Source organism: Nannobrachium achirus (genome assembly GCF_963921795.1).
Source record: "Nannobrachium achirus genome assembly, chromosome: 2".
NCBI lineage: Eukaryota > Metazoa > Chordata > Actinopteri > Myctophiformes > Myctophidae > Nannobrachium > Nannobrachium achirus.
The window spans coordinates 20276306-20294604 of record NC_137811.1 but is presented as its reverse complement, the minus strand read 5'-3'; the positions used below and the strand labels follow the sequence as shown (position 1 = coordinate 20294604).

Here is an 18299-nt window from a genome sequence, read left to right as displayed (position 1 = left end):
TCTTCCTCAATGGCCTTCTGGATGACCAGGAGTTGGGCCTTGACCTTCGCGACCTGTGTTTGGTATTTGTCTTCCTCTATGTCCTTCAGCAGTTTTCTTTGGTCATCATCGCCGGCTTCCTGGATCTTCTTGAGTTGCTCCCTGATCTTTGAAATAGCCTCCATCTTTGATTTGTATTTGGCGAGCTCCATGTCGGACAACTTTTTCTGCTCCTTCTCCTCCTTCTCCTTCATACTCACCGGAAGGACCTTGGTATCTCCGTTTCTTGGCATTTTGACTCCCTTTATAACTCGCTACTGCTCAATAGAAAGGTTGCTCGAAAATACAAGCAGTGAACCAAAATTGCTTTATATACCACCCGATTAGGAGATTGTTGCTGACGTCATCCAGCCATGCCCAAATATAGACTTTTGGATTTAATTACATAAAAAATGCATAGCCTATCAATGTCAGCCCAGCAAAAGAGGCTGGTAGGACTTCACACCTTTTAATAAAATTGTATTCTCAGCTCCCTGCACAGAATATTTGGCTGAACTTTGATCAATATGATGGTTGTTATTGAGCGGTGCTCCTGGAAGGAGCTAAGCTCCAACATCTGGCTTTGTCCAAACTCTGTCCAAAGTTTGTTGTCGTACATTGGCCAAGCTTTGCGTTTAGCTAACAGGTTTTGTAGCAATTTGTAGCAATTATAGAACTATTAACTGTCGAATGTTTAAGCATGTTCTGTAGGCCTATTTTCCTTTACTAAAGAATTACAAATATGTATTTGTTTTAACACTGAGGTGCCCACTCTTCCTTGGTGCCCACCTCTCTGGCTGTCACCTTTCAAATGGACTGTTTCCTTATACTTTGATATTGTATTGTCCTTAATACTAGGCTGAGTAGGCTAATGTTTTAATTTACCCCTGCAAAGCTTGTAGTTCACTTATTATCGGACCGAATACAATGTGTGTTGCTTCTAGAAACCACACTAATTAAGAGAATAAATAGAATCCGAATAAAGTGGAACAGTAACGCTTTTCGGGTGGCATTATTAAGTGCATGGTCGGAGTAAAAAAAGAAAAAGAAAAAAAAAACGCCCGCATTGAGGAGCCTTTATTCTGAAACTTACCACCGAAATGACACCGGAAGTACAACGTCCACCAATCAGATCAAGTGTGTGTGCCGCTGCAGCAGAAAGGAACCGAAACACAATCAATAAGGATGAAAGATTCACTGTAAATAATGAAGGCTTTAATGTCTACGCTGCCGTGTAATTCTAGTACAATTAATTTAGTTGGACTCTTGAACACTATAGCCTTACTTTGACTAAAAGTAGTTTGGACCTCTGGTGTTAAATAATAATATAATAATAACAATGATAATGTGATGGTGATGGTGGGACAACAACAATAACATGGAGCCTGTGTCCTCCTAGCTCAGTGTGTGTTTATTTGTTGGCCCTGCGGCCACAGACCATGTTCTCCTGTGGTTCTCCTCCTGTTCTCCTCCTCCTCCTCCCCCCGAGATTCTCCTGCTGCTGCTGTTCTCCTGATGTTCGCCTGATGTTCTCCTTCTCCTCGTCTCCTCCTCCTCCTCCTCAATGACCATGGATGTCAGAACAGTTCTGCAGTTCGCCACAGTCACCAGGGGCCTGTCTCTGCTGTTGCAGGTCAGATGATATACATGATGGATTGTTTGTTTGTCAAATTATGTTTTTTTCCCCCCTTTTTTTTTGCCTATTTTATTTATAATATAAAACTATTTTGATTGATTGATTGATTGATTGGATACTTTGTTAGAAGTTAGCATAGGAAAAGGTACAGTACAGAACAGTACAGTACAGTACAGAACAGTACAGTTCACTGACACAAGGTCTACTAAAAAGGATATTAAAGACCACAAGAAAGCTTTTGGGCTTGTTTAAATTGGGGTCCCTTTTTTCTCAATTCATACAAAAAAATGTAAGCCATTCATTTCCCTTTTCCAGCCACAGTGTGTTTGTACACACACATGACACACAGACCAGACATCATGAATAGTTTCCCTTTAAACCTGAAAATCTGGTCAAAATCCTATGTTTTTAAGCTTCACAACTTATTTTAAATTAGTTGTTATTATACACAATATAGCCAAACTGACACATATTGTACACTCTGGGAGTTTCAGACCTACAAGGGATTACAGGTTCCAAACGAAACTATCATTTAGCGGGGGGGATGCCTGTCTGAAACCCCCTCAAGCAGATCATGATGTATTTAGGGGTGCAATCGTTAATTCAACTAATCGATCTCAATTTATACAAGTAATCAATAATTTAATTAAATAATTGATTAATAATCTATCCCTATTTTGGGCATAACTAACAGATCTATGCCATCTAATGCATAGATATACAGTATATACGGCAGTAGCTCAGGGGTAGAGTTGCCATCTTTGAACATGGAGGGTTCCTGAAGGGTTCCCAGTTCGATCCTGGCTCCCTTCAGAGTTAGTGATGAAGAGTCCTTGAGCAAGACTCTGAACCCCTAGTTGCTCCCTGTGAGCATGGTTTCCTCCGCCATCAGTGTATGACTGTAAAGCGCCTTATAAATGCACCATTTACCATTTATATATATATTTTTGAGTGGTGCAGTGCTCTTGGAAGGAGCTAAGCTCTAACATCTGGCTTTGTCCGGTCTCTGAAGCATGGCCTACGTCTGGCCTACAGCATTCAAAGTCTGTTCTACGCCCAGGGTCACATTAGCCAAGCTTTGTGGGAGGGCTAGGAGCGACCGGGAGAGCCGGGGCCGGTACCCACGCGTCCGCCTCGGCGGCGCAGAGACAGCCGTGCACACAGCGCCACCTAGCGGCGGACCCCCCCATAGCGGCGGACCCCCCATGGCATGGAATTTGTATTTCTCTCACCATAGTAAAAGCTGCGTTCATGGAGAGGGCAGTTTTTTTTACAGACGGGTAAAAGGGCAGGGGCTCAAGCCCCCTTTTTGAGTGTGTGTGCGTGCCGGTCAACCAACCAACGTCTCATCATCATTCCAGGCTGTCTTCAACGCGGCCATCCCCGACCACCAGGCGGACGCCTTCAGCCCGCCGCGCAGCGAGGAGCCCCTCTACCTGGACGGGGCGGTGGACTGGCTGCTGGGCGGCCTGGCCCGCTGGGACGCCGAGCACTTCCTGTTCATCGCCGAGCGCGGCTACCTGTACGAGCACAACTTCGCCTTCTTCCCGCTGCTGCCGGTGCTCCTGCGGGGCCTGGCCGACACCCTGCTGGGGCCCCTGAGCGCCTGGCTGACGGTGCGGGGGCGCCTCCTGCTGGCCGTGGCACTGGGTACGACAGTGTCTAATCGCAATTCACCCTCCCGCTAGGGCATTCACCAAATATTCCAATATCAAAGTCACTATTCGACGTCGTTCACCGAAGTCGAATATTCGCTTTTTTTTATTTTTTATTATTGTTTTCTCTTTAAAAAATATATAGTTTATAAAGCGTGGCTAGATAGGAATTCATAAGAATGAGTTGTCAATGCCCCTGGTGAATGAATTTGTTAATGCTCTATACCAGGGCTTCTCAAACCTTTTCAGGTCGTGACCCCCAAAATAAACATATTTGAACTGGGGACCCCCACCCTGACAAGCACTTGGAATTGTAGGTATTAATGTGACTCGGTTACACAGATAAATATTGTGAAAATAGCAGATCTACATGGTTGTGAGCATGTAGATCGGCTATTTTCACAATGTTTGCCTCTTGCTTACTATTTGACAGTTTGGCCAGTCCTGTCGAATATTCGACTATTCGAATACTTTGAGGTCGAATAATTCGAATACTAAAAATCACTATTCGTGAATGCCCTACCTCCCGCCCCTCTTCGCACCCATTGGTTGCTGTGTCTTGGTGGGACAAAAGTCCTTTCTCTCCATCCACTACCATGGTTATTCAGTTGCTTCGTATTGTTATTCTATGTATTCAATTCTCATTTTAATCTTAGTTTCATTAAAAAGGAGCCTCTCGGTGGCAGTATAGTGACATGGCATGTTTTTAAATGTTTTTATTTCTCCAAAAATTATGTTTTAGCAAATTCAACACAAAAAAGGCAGAACCAGGGCGGGACAAGTCAGAAGGAGCCTGCTGGTTGGTCAGTCAGGGACCAACCAGAAGGCTGACAAAGGGTGAATTATTTATAATCGCAATTATTTTGACATAATCGTTTCCATGTTGAAAAATGTTCATATATTTTCAAACATTTTCAAAAATAGTGGAAATGGCAGATCTACAAGCTCGATGCGACGCGTTAATCAAATGCTTCGACAAAAATTGCTGATGAGCTTGTAGATCTGCTATTGTTGGTGAAATCGATTTGTGTAGTGAAAAGAGCGTACCAAATGCGCTCTTAACAGGTATTGTTTTATCGAGTACAGAGGGTTTAAGTGGAACTGAATTTGCAGCTCAACTAAAGCTAATTCATCATCCCAGTGCATGACGGAGGACAGTTTCGCGATAAATTAAAATCACCACAATACGATTATTGTGAGTGTTTTTTCATTCTCCCAACCCTATTCATTGTTGATTTAGGCCAGGGTTTCTCAAAGTGGGTGCCATGACACCAGTCCAGTGCGTCCAGTGCCTCAGAATACTTACATTTGGAATGTATCAATCAGTTTAACCACTTAGACCAGGGATCTTCGACATTTTTTCAGTCAAGGACCCGGCCTTAGCTGAGAGAGAGAGAGCTGAAGCAGGGACCCCCATTACATGTTGGATTCATGTTAAATGTGTATTTTCAGACATTTTAACCACTTAAACCCTCAATACTTTGTAAACTTGACCTTTGGATCTGATCCTATCACACAAAGATTTGGCGGGACCCCCTGGCCTGCTGTGACTCTGAGGACCCCCTGGCGGGTGCTTGTAGATCGGCTGTTTTCACTAGTTTAAATCATTTTTTAAATGATACATACAAAACAAACAGTTTTGGACATACAAGGTTTCCACCCGACAACGACAAAATATAACTCATGTACAGTAATTTGCCCACTGGCTTGTCACTTGTCATGATCTGAAATGGAAAATCTTTGAGTAGCAGCAGCGCTATAGAGAGAGATCTCTCTCCATAGCGCGCAATGAGGGCCTCTACAACTCTTTTTCCCGGGCTGAATCAGGGGCCCAGCATGTCCCTGCCCTGGATAATAAGATATAATTCTACCACACGCCCTCCTCCTCAGGCAACAGCGCCCTCTTCCTGCTGAGCGTGGTAGCGCTGTACGCCCTGAGCAGGGCGGTTCTGCAGGACAGGCGGCTGGCGCTGCTCTCCAGCCTGCTCTACTGCCTCACGCCCGCCAACGTCTTCATGCTGGCCGGATACTCTGAGAGCCTGTTCGCCGCACTCACCTTCGGCGGCCTCTACCTCCTGGAGAAAGGCTTCACTTTCAGGTAGGGCTGCAAACCTATTAGGGATGGGACGATAAGCGATATTATTTATCGTGATTAACCCATTTAGGCCTAGAATTATTGAATGTTTTAACCAGTGAAAAATAGCAGATATACAAGCTCACAGCGCGGCCGCGCTGCGAGCTTGTAGATCTGCTATTTTTGAAAAAGTCGTGAAAATGTGTGCAAATCTTTGAATATATGTATTTTCAAAGCGAACGTTTGTAACTCAAATTTTGCTTCTGGGTGGTCCCTGGAACTAAATATTTTGAGATGCGGGTCCGTGACCAAATACATATCATTTTGGGGGTCCTTCACATGAAAAGGTTTGAGAACCACTGACATGGTAGTCTCTCAAGAACAGACTAACTGAGCTCCAGTTAAGTGAAAAGGACCTTTTCTTTGACGATGGCTGGCCAGATTGCTGACATAGAAACACAGGTTTTTCAAAAAATCTTCGAAGGATTCAAAAGACACTTATAGAATCGGGTCAAAATTCAGATTTTCACGATTTTTCAAAAATAGCAGATCTACAAGCTCGCAGCGCGGCACTCGGTGCCGCGCTGTGAGCTTGTATATCTGCTATTTTTCAATAGTCTGGGATCACTTCACTTTTCGGACTTGTAACCGGTCTGGAGCGGAAACCACAAAACGTCATGTTGTAGTACTCAAAGGACTACAATTTGGCCGGAACTATCCACCGGAAACAGTTTTAACCCAAAATATTCCCCTGCGCTCAAGGACATATTTTTAGGGCCTACCTAATAAACTCCTTGATGCGGAGTAGTTTTGCTTTTGAAAAATTCGTTTGGTATATGCATCTTTTAGTCCAACTGTTAGCGACTGGCAAGACTACACTAGGCTACTCCAGCATTTTAAAAGGGATTGGGGAAACAAACGGAGGGAACTAAATCAAAGCGACGCCGCTTCTTCTAGTGGTTTCCGCGCTTTAGGCGGAGACCAAACGGCCTGTTGTGAACAAACACCAGGCTTTCTCTCTGAAAGCCTGGTGGGCGAGGTTCATTTTTCAATAGTTAAAGCATAAAATAATCAACTCCCAGGGCCTGCCTGGCGCTCGGCATCGCCACGGCGGCGCGCTCCAACGGCCTGGTGAACATCGGCTTCCTGCTGTACCTGCCGTCGCTGCACGCCATGTCCCGGATCGGCGCCTGCCGCGCCTCGGAGAACGGCCGCGGCGGCAAGCTCCTCCGCTACGCCTGGATCGTGGCGCGCCTCCTGCTCACCTCCCTGCTGGGCACGGCCACCATCGCGCTGCCCTTCCTGGCCTTCCAGTACTACGGCTACAGGACCTTCTGCACGCCCTCCCTCTCCCTGGAGAGCCTCCCGCCCGCGCTCCTGTCGCTGGCCGAGAGGAAGGGCTACCGCCTGCCCGACCAGAACGGACCGCCGCCCCTCTGGTGCATGAGGCCCCTGCCGCTGCTCTACTCCCACATCCAGGTAGGGCGTAGGGCGATATCGTTGAGATGATACAATGTCTCCACGATATGCCTTTTCAAAGATAGCGTATGTATCATGATACAATGAGGGAGCCGTATAAAAGAAAATCCTGTTGAACTGTTAATACAGAGATTCATTGCAGTATTCAATTTCCTGCATTTCGGTCTAAATCAGTAGTTTTAAAACTTTAAAATGTCAAGGTTTCCGCTTAAAGGGGAAGACCACCCATTTTCAATATTGAAATGTGTCATTAATATACCTTAGAGGAGTTGTGTGGAAATAGAAAAGAAGTTCCCCCCCCCTTCTGTGTTGCCTAGAACTGGAAGATTGATTTTGGGGTTTGTATTGTAAAGTACAATTCAATTCAATTCAATTCAATTCAATTCAATTCAATTCAATTTTATTAAAGTGTCAAATCATAACAAGTTATCTCAAGACACTTTACAAAGGCTAAAGAGCCATGAGAGAGAGAGAGGAGAGAGGGAGAAACAAGGGAGAGACAAGGGAAAGACAACAGGGGGCACACGCACACACATACACAGGTCCCGCATGCGTATGTACAAGAACGAACGAACGAACGCACACACACACACACAGGCGCTGCATGCGCACGCGCGTGTAGGGGGAGGGGAAGGGGAGGGGAGGGGGAGGTAAGGGTAGGGGGGGTGGGGGGAGGAGAGAGAGAACCCGAGCAGAACCTGTACCTGTGAGGTACCCCCCCGAGAGAACTCGAGTGGATACCTCACAGGCCCGGGGCCCCCACCCTGAGCAAGCAATTTGCTACAATGGTAACGAAAAACCCCCTCTTAAGGAGGAGGAAACGTCAGGCAGATCCTGACTCTGGGGTGAACAGCCGTGCTGCCTCGACCGAGTCGGGGGGACAGTAAGGAACAAAGAGAGAACAAGAGATAGACACAGAGAGATCCAGGCAGGTCCACAGGTGTGCTTCATGGAGGCCTGGTCCGGGGTCACACTCTTGGTCTGCAGCTGAGTAGTCGGGTTTTAGTAGCAATCCCAGCAGCTGAGTTGTCGAGTTTTAGGTATTTAGGTTGTCGAGTTTCCAGGAACTGGAACTGTGGAGTGGGAGACAGAAAAGAAACTCCGGGGATGATCCCCGGAGTTCGAATTAGTGGCAGGCCTTATAATGGCAGGCACAGTGCTAGTTACAATTGCAATGATGTGACACAAACCCACACAACCAAAAGGGGGAGGAGAGGGAGGAGGGTTCCCCCTCCCCTCTGACCCATTATTCAGCCCAACCCAGTGACTTTGTAGGTTGGGATTAGGAGTGACTGTACGCTGTCTCACAGAGCCACGGCCTTTTGTCAGCCCGGCCACTGGTCCCAACATGCACCCGGACAGCCTGAGGGAGGTAATTTAGTCAGCAACGAACGAACGAACAAACGAATGAACGAACGAACGAAGCAACGAACGAACGAACGAACGAACGAACGAACGAAGCAGTGAACGAACGAAGCAACGAACAAGCGAAGCAACGAACGAACGAACGAACGAACGAGGCGACGAACGAACGAACGAAGCACAACTTGACACATTGTACTTTACAATACAAACCTAAAAATTGTATATTTCCACACAACTACTTTAAGGTATATTAATGACACAGTTCAATATTGAAAATGGGTGGTCTTCCCCTTTAACTCTGAAATGAAACCATTTGGTTTCATTTGTATACTGTCAGAGTTACATACAGTACTTGTAAGGGTCCATTTAGACCTCCCAAAAGGAACCCAGAGAGTCCCTGCGTTTACACATCTCCATTCAGAAACATTGCCATTCAGAAGATTGACTTCCATTATTCTAAATGGAGGTGTCACCTAACCTTAACCCTAACCTCAGTGGGGGTATTTCTGAATGGGGATGTTTCTAAGTGGGGGTGTTTCTGAATGGAGGTCTGCCCCCAGTCCCTGCACCCCACTTTGAGGACTGCTTGTCTAAATGGTCTGTTACTCCTTTTTCTTTTAGTTTGTGTTACCTTGTAGGTGGTTGTTGTACTTTTAAGTAACTTGAAAAATAACCATAAAAACCAACATAAAAAAGGAATCGTGATAAGATTGTGTGTCGTGATACCGCTTGGAAACATATCCTGATTATTGCATTTTTCCATATCGCCCACCCCTGCATCCAGGACGTGTACTGGGACGTGGGCTTCCTGCGCTACTTCCAGCTCAAGCAGATCCCCAACTTCCTGCTGGCGCTGCCCATGGCCAGCCTGGGCATCGCGGCGGCCTACGGCTACTACCAGGCCAACCCGGACACCTGCCTGAGGCTGGGCCTCTGGGAGACGGGCGCCAAGAAGCGTCTGGACAAGCCGGTGCCCGGGTTCTTCAACCCGCGGGTGTTCGTGTACGTGGTGCACTCCACGGCGCTCCTGGGGTTCGGAACGCTGTGCATGCACGTGCAGGTGAGAAGTAGGGCTGCAAATGTCGGTTATTAACTTACTTTGCGTAAATGGTCCTGGGTTCGATTCCCGCCAGGGGATGCTGTGGGCGCTGGGGGCATGTTCTCTCCTCCCCGTCATCAGTGCCTATACCCTAGGTGGGGTTGGCGAAAGGGCCTTTCTGTGTGGACTGGAGTTTGCATGTTCTCCCTGTGTCTCCTAGGGTAGGTACCCTCACAAGAAGTAATCCTGGTCTCTATACTGCCTACCCCTGGCCAGCCGGGGCGCCTGATGGAGGGGAAAGGAACTGGTTGGAATAACGTGTTCCTTCCACGGGCTACGTCCAACCGGGGAAGCTCCCCCTGCATGCACTGAAGGAAACAGGAGCTCAGTTCGGGGCTCTCCCCAGGTTGGCGAAGGGAGAGCAGAGCCCAGGATTACAGCGTAGGCAATTGGCACGGGGTGAAAAAAGGGTTACAAAATCTTGGGATGATTATAAGCACTTAAGTATTGTTTTATACTTGGGTGTACAATGATGTCTTGCACACATAAAAAAATATATAAATGAATGAATCAATTGGTACTCTCTCCTGTTTGGTTGAAATTCGCATCCCACCTGAATATGTAATTTTTCTGCTTATTGAAGAGATGGAGTCATGGGGAGCCCTTACCTGTTACTGAACAAACAATCTATAGCAACGATTACCTTCAGAATATTGTCTCTGTCGGGTGGAAACGTCATAAAACTGTTACTTTTCAGGATTCAAATTCAAAGATATCAAAAGTAATCTACAAGCTCAAAAGATATCGAAAGTAATCTATCTACAAGCTCTAAACGCGGCGCGGATCTGCTACCTCTGACACTTTAGTAGTGTGACACTGTAGTTTGCCTGGTTACCACTGTAACCAGCTAACACGTCCCTGGACGTGATAACAGGGCCGTGGCGTCGCACTGCCGTAATTCTTATCACGTAAATGGACGTAATTGGCATCGGAAGTGTTAAAGGACCAGGTCACCTCTGGGACAACCAGATCTTATTTTATTGTTGTGTGGGACACGATCAACACAATCCTGAATTATTTTTTGTGTTCAATCTGTGTTTTTAGATATGTTAGTATTTCAGCATGCATGCTACAACTGGTCATATGATGCATTTTGCATCATATGACCAGTTGTAGCATGCTGAAATCGGCTGAAATACTAAAATATCTAAAAACACAGATTGAACACAAAAAATAACTCAGGATTGTGTTGATCGTGTACCACACAACAATAAAATAAGATCTGGTTGTCCCAGATGTGACCTGGTCCTTAAACCTTTTCAACTTCTCTAGATTCTAACCAGATCCATGGTACCTTTTTAACCTCCTATAGGTTCTAACCAGATTCATGGTACCTTTTTAACCTCCTATAGGTCCTAACCAGATTCATGGTACCTTTTTAACCTCCTATAGGTCCTAACCAGATTCATGGCGTCGTCCACTCCGGTGCCCTTCTGGATCAGTGCCCACCTGCTGCTGCTCAACGAGCCGCTCCTCCACAAGAGGGCGCCCAGGAACGGCTGGAAGCACACGCCCCACAACAACCCCATCGCTGAGCTGCTGCCGCACTGGAGACAATGCTCCCTGACCACGCAATGCATCCTGGGATACTTCCTCTCCTACTGGCTGCTGGGTCTGGCGCTGCACTGCAACTTCCTGCCTTGGACTTAAAAAAAAGGGGAAAAAAAGAACACGCTTCACCCGTTTTCAACCTTATCTTCTTCATATAATTGGTCCCTAACTTAATGCTCGTTATGAGATGGCCCAATGTCTGTGCACTCGCTCTGCGTCTACATTGATGGTGGGCTGTGGACAGTTCAAGACGGGGTGCCGTGATTTTTTTCCCTCCTATAAAACACGATTACCATCAGGTAATTATTGGGCCCGTCAGGTTGCACTTAGTATGAAAGCGTTCAGCACATGTCTGTGAGTGAGTGAGTCACTCTAGAGTCAGTACCTTACTCGACCACCTGAGGGCAGCAACACAACACCAACGTGACTCGTGTCCTGACTAACCATTCATGTTATTGTACCAATGCCTGTTCTTTGTTTTGTTTGGTCGGGGCCACCTGACGGTCACTTCTCGCCCTTATGGCGTGTTACTTGTGATTATACTAGGAGAAAGGTTTTTTTCTCTTCCTGGGAAGTTGGCATGCTGGAATAGAAGCAATTGTATTTGCATTAACAAAAAAGTTTTAAATCTTGTATGAAACGACCAAACGTGCGTACCGATGATGATGTCATTGGTAGGCAGATTTCTGAACGGCACACAGTCCTCCTCTGAGATACAGAGCTAGTAGACAGATTGTAGCCATCTTGTAATCAGCATTACTGAAGACCAATGATATGAAGATAAATTGACAATGGGTGAAATGGACCTACAACTTGATCTGTGCACTGGATGCAATACTTTTCACGTAGGACTGGGCAGTACACCAAGGCTACAGTACAGTAAGACTGTTGTTCTAAACCAGGTTCATACCAGGGACGGGTTAGATTTTTAAACATTTCCATGGCATTCTCAAACACTGATTGTTTGCAAAATTGTCCCTAAGAACGGTATACATACGCAGCCGAACGCAGTACTTGCGTGCTCTGCTGGCGCGAGTAATAACACATTCCTCCGTTGAACGTCTTCGTCTGAAGGCTCTTTCAGAACCTCTTGCGAGTTGTGACCCATTACTTGGTCCAGATCCACTGGTTGAGAAATACTCATTTTAGGTACACTGGTATGAATCTCGAGACGGACTGTTGACTCTCAGAGTTTCCAAACGCTTCCGCCTAACAGTCTGTACGTGGGAAGCACTGAACATCAGCTGGAAACAAAACGGATGTCCTCCCCGCTGAAAACCACTGGAAATCAAGTCACGCAATAAGTCTCTACTGTAAATCGTTAATGCCCTAGTATATACAAGAAGTCATGCTTGATTTTTTTGTCCCCTAGTGGTGCAGACAATCAAGGAAAAACAACTAAAGTGAAATACATGCTCCTTCTGAACTATAGTTCAGAGAGTCGGGTCATCTGGGGATGCACCGCCCATCAGAAGTTCGCAATGACGTTGATTTGTTGTTACATCACCTCACTTTCCGAAGAAAAGTTTGTATATGCATATACGCCATTTTGTTCTACTTCCGGGTGTCTTTCGACTTCCTTCACAGGTGTTTCTGATGATACTAATGAAGGCTCTGTTCCATTCTGGTCAAACAGAGTCAGGGTGCTGATATTGTGCATGTTGGCTCACTGGAAACACTCTGCTACACCAGTGGGTCTCAAAGTGTCCTTGAGTGGGTTCCAAATGTCCCCATACAGGTGTGTAACTCTGAGAGTGTACGGGTCCATTTGCTTCCATTGGACCCGCAAGGGTCCATTTGCTTCCATTTGTTGATTCCATTTGTACAGAGTTATGGGGGTCCTTGAAATTAAAGAACCAAATCAAAACAGAGCCTTCATTAGTATCATCAGTAACACCTGTGAAGGAAGACACCCGGAAGTAGAACAAAATGGTGTATATGCATAGAGCCTTTCTGGGCCCGATCCTGTGCGCCGCCTTACCCCATATGCCTTTTACAAATTGGAAAACATTTTAAAATAGTTCAAATAGCCGATCTACAAGCTCACAGTGTGCTGGATGTAGTTTGGCTGTTTTCACTATTTGAAAATGTTTTTCAAAATAGTAAAAAAGCTTAGGCATACGCATTATGCATCGCACAAGATAGGGCCCTCTGTTTTCAGGTGAATATATTAAATATGTATTTCTTTAACTAAGGCAAACAAATGACCAACACGTGTCTACTCAGGTCTTCGTCAGGTAAGGCTTTTGTTCCTGGATTGTGTGCAGTCGGTGCACCACGGGGGATTTAAAATTAAGCAAGATTTTCATTTTCAGATGGAAATGGCTTCCTTCGTACCTTTTTTGCGAGGCACATTTACAGAATCTAGCATTCAGAGACTGCAGGAGTTCTGGCCATAGAGACTAGTATATGGATCACTGTAGAGGCTGATGTAGAAATGGGATGACGAATGGACCGTTTTAAGTTGAAGCTGCAATCTGGAACGTAGTTTAACGAATACAGCTTTATTAGGTAGAGAGTATGAATCATATGCCACTCATCTAGACTGAGTGACAAAAAATAAAGCAGCATGAAGCATCGGAGTATGGAACCACTCGCTGGGAAACTCCTCGTGACTAGTGATGGGACGATATGAAAATGTCATATCACGATTATTGTGACAAAAGAAATCGCGATTTGCGATATTATCACGATAATCAAAATCCATTATCCTGGGGCGAAACATTTGCCAAAAAACAGCCGATCTACAAGCTCACAACGCGTCACGCGTTGTGAGCTTGTAGATCGGCTATTTTTTGGCAAAGACATCTGATAGAGAGTGAAAAAAAGTCTGTATCAAGTATGTATATTAGAAGTACGGTACCTTTTACCAATTAGAGAGGGTTTAAATGGTACCGGATATGCAGCTTGGCTAATAAAGGGTGAATTTATCCCAGTGCCCCGGAGGACATGCACGATAAATTAAATCTTTGTTTTTTATCACGATAAACAATAATATCGCGTATCGTCCCATCCCTACTACTGACTCGTTTTTTTGCCACTCCATAGGCGTTCCCTCATAACTTCCAGGTACGATGATGTCACAGGCATACCCTCTATATGTTAATACAACATAACTAGTACATCTGTGTGGTAGAGTATGTTAATACACTTTATTACATGGCTTGGTCGAATGCTTCAGGTACCTCACTGCTAGAGAAGTAGTGCTGCCTGAAGCTCAAGGCACCTCTTCCCTCTCCCACCACATGTTCTCATGTGGTGGGAGAGCTGGGTTTGAATCCCTGCAAGGCTATTATAATGCATCTCTATGGATTGCAGCTTTAAATGAAACCTCCATTTTGAAAGTTTCTCAAAAAAATCACAAGGTAGTGCAAAGTGAACGGTGCTGAGTTAATTTCATCAAGCGTCCCGCTGGCCAATCCTGTGAAGCTTGGCCAATGGGACCCTGGGCGTACAACAGACTTTGAGCCGTTTGTGCCAAGATGTAGGCCATATTTGGGCCACGCTTCACATTTTTTGGGGACCAGACATTTTTTGAGAACTGGACAAAGACAACTTAGCTCCTTCCAGGAGCACTGCTCAAAAACAAAACTGAAAGAATGACTTTGAAAAGAATGTCATTTTATGGTGAAATGTGCAGTGTAAAAAGTGAATATGGTCAAAGACCGTATTTAATTTATTTATAAGCTGAAAACGGGATAAAGATCTCTCACCCAGTCCTACTTTCATAATACCAAGACAGGCCAGTAATGTAAATGCTACTCTGACATTTAAGTTTTATTGCATTTTCTATACAAATGGAGATTTATTGAATGCCGTAGTCTAAGAAAATATAGTCAATTTGCACATTTTAGCCAAACTGAGTAGAGTGGGTGTACTGTACGTGCAGGGAAGAAGAACTATGTTTGCAATAATGACTCTTTAAGAACACACTTGAGTTCTTGCTGCAATATTCTGATGAATCCTTTGTATTTAAGATGGCACTGCATGGTTAATAAAAAATACAATAAAAAGCGAATCTGGGAATGATGTTGGTATATCATGGTCCTTTAAACTACATTCTACTTCTAAATGTGCAGTAAGTGACAGTTTGTTTGTTAAAATGAGTGTTAAATAGTTATATAGTAGGGCATTGACTAAATATTTGAATATCAAAGTCACTATTCGACGTTGTTCACCGAAGTCGAATATTCGCTTATTTTTATTGTTTTCTCTTTAAAAAATAATAGTTTAAAAAGCTTGGCTAGATAGGAAGTCATAAGAATGAGTCGTCAATGCCCCTGGTGAATGAATTTGTTAATGCTCTATACCAGGGGTTCTCAAACCTTTTTAGGCCGTGACCCTCTAAATAAACATATTTGAACTGGGGACCCACACCCTGACAAGCACTTGGAATTGTAGGTATTACATTTAATGTGACTCGGTTCCGCAGATAAATATTGTGAAAATAGCAGATCTACATGCTCACAACGCCTCACACTACTTGTCTAGCATCACTATTCGTGAATGCCCTACTATATAGTATATTCTGACTAGTATTCTGATAGCAATCAGCCAAACCTCATGATACCCAATTTTGTCCAGAGAGAAAACCCATACAGGCTTCAGGATAAACAAGTGAGATGGAAACTAAGATGACACAAAAAAGCGAGCAGACAGAATTTGAACTGGAACACTATCAAATTGATGCTGATAAATGGATACTCTCTACCGATTGTCTGAAATTGGCAACCCACCTGAAACTGTGTCTTCTGAAGAGAGCTGGAAAGATCCCTGTTGTTAAACAAACGCTCTCTAGCAATGAATACCATCAGAATATAGAGCTTTGGTTTTAACAAAACAAATATCACTAACTAATGGTAATATGGATGGTAGCCTCGCTCCCAGCCCTGACTCATCTGCGAAGAGAAAACCCTGGTCACAACCTAAAGCAGAGAGTGTCTATAAGGGCCGGACTTCCGTCATATGTATTTCCCCCGGAAACAATCTTTTTCGACCATGTGTTTGCGTGTGTGCGTTCGGTGGGGGGACTTCAACTTGTGGTCACCCTGGGGCTGTGCATGGGCACCACGCAGGGTTAATCTGGCTCTGATTTTGAGGTTACAGTGGGTTGAATCAGAATCAGACTTTAATGTCACAGTTTTATAGGTGTAAAGAAGTGGCTTGAGTTTGTGAGTTACTGGATTTTCTCTGCGAACTAGAAAATTATGTCATTTCCAGGAAAAGGAAAGGGTTGGGGGTAGCCTGGGTAGGGAAAGAGCGGGGTAAAGAGACTTAGGAATGAAACGGGAGAAAAATCTAAGATTTCACATTCATACATAGTATTTGCAACAGTGGTTCTCAACCTGTTTGTCGGGACCCCACAGGGGAGGGGGTCCCCGCATGATTTTTTGGGGGGTCCGCATCCAGATGACAGTGAAGTGGCAATTTACGGACTTCTAAGACCTTTTTAATACCTTCAAAAAAATAAGATAAAAAAAGGTCAAACGTTTACCAATTGTCAAATAATATAAGAAAGAGGCAACATTTTTGCATTGTGAGCTTGTCTATTTTCACAATATTTATCTGTGGAATTGAGCAAAAAAATACAAAAAAGAATAATGACATATTAATATTTTTGGGGGTCAAGGCCTGACGAGGATGAGAACCTGTATGGCGCAAACTAAGTGATCATGATGTGATGTTGCTGGATGGGGCTTTTAAGTCAATTGCAACAGTGCCCCTCAATGGCATTAACATGCACTTCAACTCCTGTTTTGTATTATATCTTGCAGGCAGTGGCACCTCTTGCTATTACAGTATGTATAATTATGTAGTTAGTTTCTCAGGGATTTCAGGTCATAGATAATGTTATCCGTACTACTTTGGAAGTAGTGCCTAGTCAGTGTGTTGAATAATGGATCACTTAATGGATTATATATTATCCAAATGAGTCTGTCTCTTGAGGTTTCAAGGAATACATTATCTGTACTTCATAAACTGGACAGGGGAAATCTTTAAAAGAAAAGAAAAAACATTAAGGATGCCCTATTGCCCCAAATGTTTTCAGACTCAGGGATAGATGTCTGGATACATACTTTATTCATCTCTTCGTGAAAATTCCAGTATTCAAAAGTAGAGTATAGAGAAAGTAGGCCTACTATATTTTTAGGATCAAGTCCTATGCTCATCAGAGCAAAGGTCACTGAGTTATGGCCATTTGAAGTGACCCCCTGGTGTGTCTATTCTGATGGCAGACCCCTGAAAAGTGTTTAGTTTGGTGCGGATCTGAGCAATGGTGCGTCTCGCAATATAAGCATACTCTCTTTCTCTCTCTGCGTAGCCTATATCTGTGTGTGTGTGTGTGTGTGTGTGTGTGTGTGTGTGTGTGTGTGTGTGTGTGTGTGTGTGTGTGTGTGTGTGTGTGTGTGTGTGTGTGTGTGTGTGTGTGTGTGTGTGTGTGTGTGTGAGACGCCCTAAGGGGCGAGAAGCGCCCTCGCCCTGAGGTCGCACACATGGGTGCTTTGGCATGTAAACCAGGGCTTGCCTAACTAGATTCCTCCTGTCTTCTGATTCAAATTAAGGAGAGTCTGGTTTACAAGGCTACAATATATTTTGATGAGGTCAGTTGTGATCTTCATATATGGAGATTCAGATAGTCAGCAGTCTTGATTTGCAAATTAATTCTGTCTTGGCCATATATGGAACGTCCATATATTGCCAAATATGGACATTCCCAGATATGCGCTTAATATTGATGACATCGGGACAGGGATCTCCATATGGGCATAAAAGGGACAAGGACGGAATTAATTTGCAAGTGTGACTCGTGTTGTGTCAACCACACTGGTTAGACTGACAAATATGTTCATATATGGGCATAGGGCATTCCCAGATATGCGATTAATATTAATGGGCATAAAAGGGATTCTATTGTATTGGCATTCCCAGATATGGGCTTAATATTGATAGGCATAAAAGGGATTCTATTAGGTTGGCCTAACACTGAATCATCTGGGAATCAGATGTAGAGGTCAGCTCCATATATGGAGATGTGGTGATGATCCAGCCATCTCCATGTCCTATGGATATCCAGGCTTTGATGATGTCAGTGTCGTGATCTTCATATTATGGAGGATATCCGGGTGATGATAGTCAGTAATCTTGATTTGCAAATGAATTCTGTCTTGGCCATATGGAGCGTCCATATATGGGCATTGCCAAATATGGGCTTAATATTGATGACATCAGGGTTCTCATATGATTGCCAGAACAGGCTGTATTGGTCATTGAGTCAACAATGTGATGTCAGAAGAGGTCAGACTCAGTATATACATTCAGGCGTTACGGACTGACGGACAGGATCTGCCTGTTTTGATAGTAAACTGCGACCTACAAAACATGTATAATGAAAGTTCCTATTTCCTGCTCAGAGCTCAGATC

The 18299-nt window shown here is 44.4% G+C and overlaps 1 protein-coding gene across 1 annotated transcript; it reads left to right on the top strand.

The window, feature by feature from the left end:
- Positions 1 to 1462: 1462 nt before the first annotated feature.
- Positions 1463 to 11212, top strand: pigv (phosphatidylinositol glycan anchor biosynthesis, class V). The gene is made up of 6 exons (XM_080750162.1): positions 1463 to 1651; positions 3016 to 3304; positions 5200 to 5407; positions 6466 to 6862; positions 9012 to 9287; positions 10719 to 11212. Exons 1-6 carry the CDS (start codon positions 1583 to 1585, stop codon positions 10974 to 10976), a joined length of 1497 nt encoding a protein of 498 aa, XP_080606288.1. The 5' UTR covers positions 1463 to 1582; the 3' UTR covers positions 10977 to 11212.
- Positions 11213 to 18299: the final 7087 nt, after the last annotated feature.

What these genes read in the sequence shown, in the direction of transcription:
- pigv (XM_080750162.1), top strand. Translation starts at nt 1,583, where the DNA reads ATGACCATGGATGTCAGAACAGTTCTGCAGTTCGCCACAGTCACCAGG. An exon ending in GAGAAAGGCTTCACTTTCAG is followed by an intron (nt 5,408 to 6,465) that starts GTAGGGCTGCAA and finishes ATCAACTCCCAG; the next exon opens with GGCCTGCCTGGCGCTCGGCA. An exon ending in CGCTGTGCATGCACGTGCAG is followed by an intron (nt 9,288 to 10,718) that starts GTGAGAAGTAGG and finishes AACCTCCTATAG; the next exon opens with GTCCTAACCAGATTCATGGC.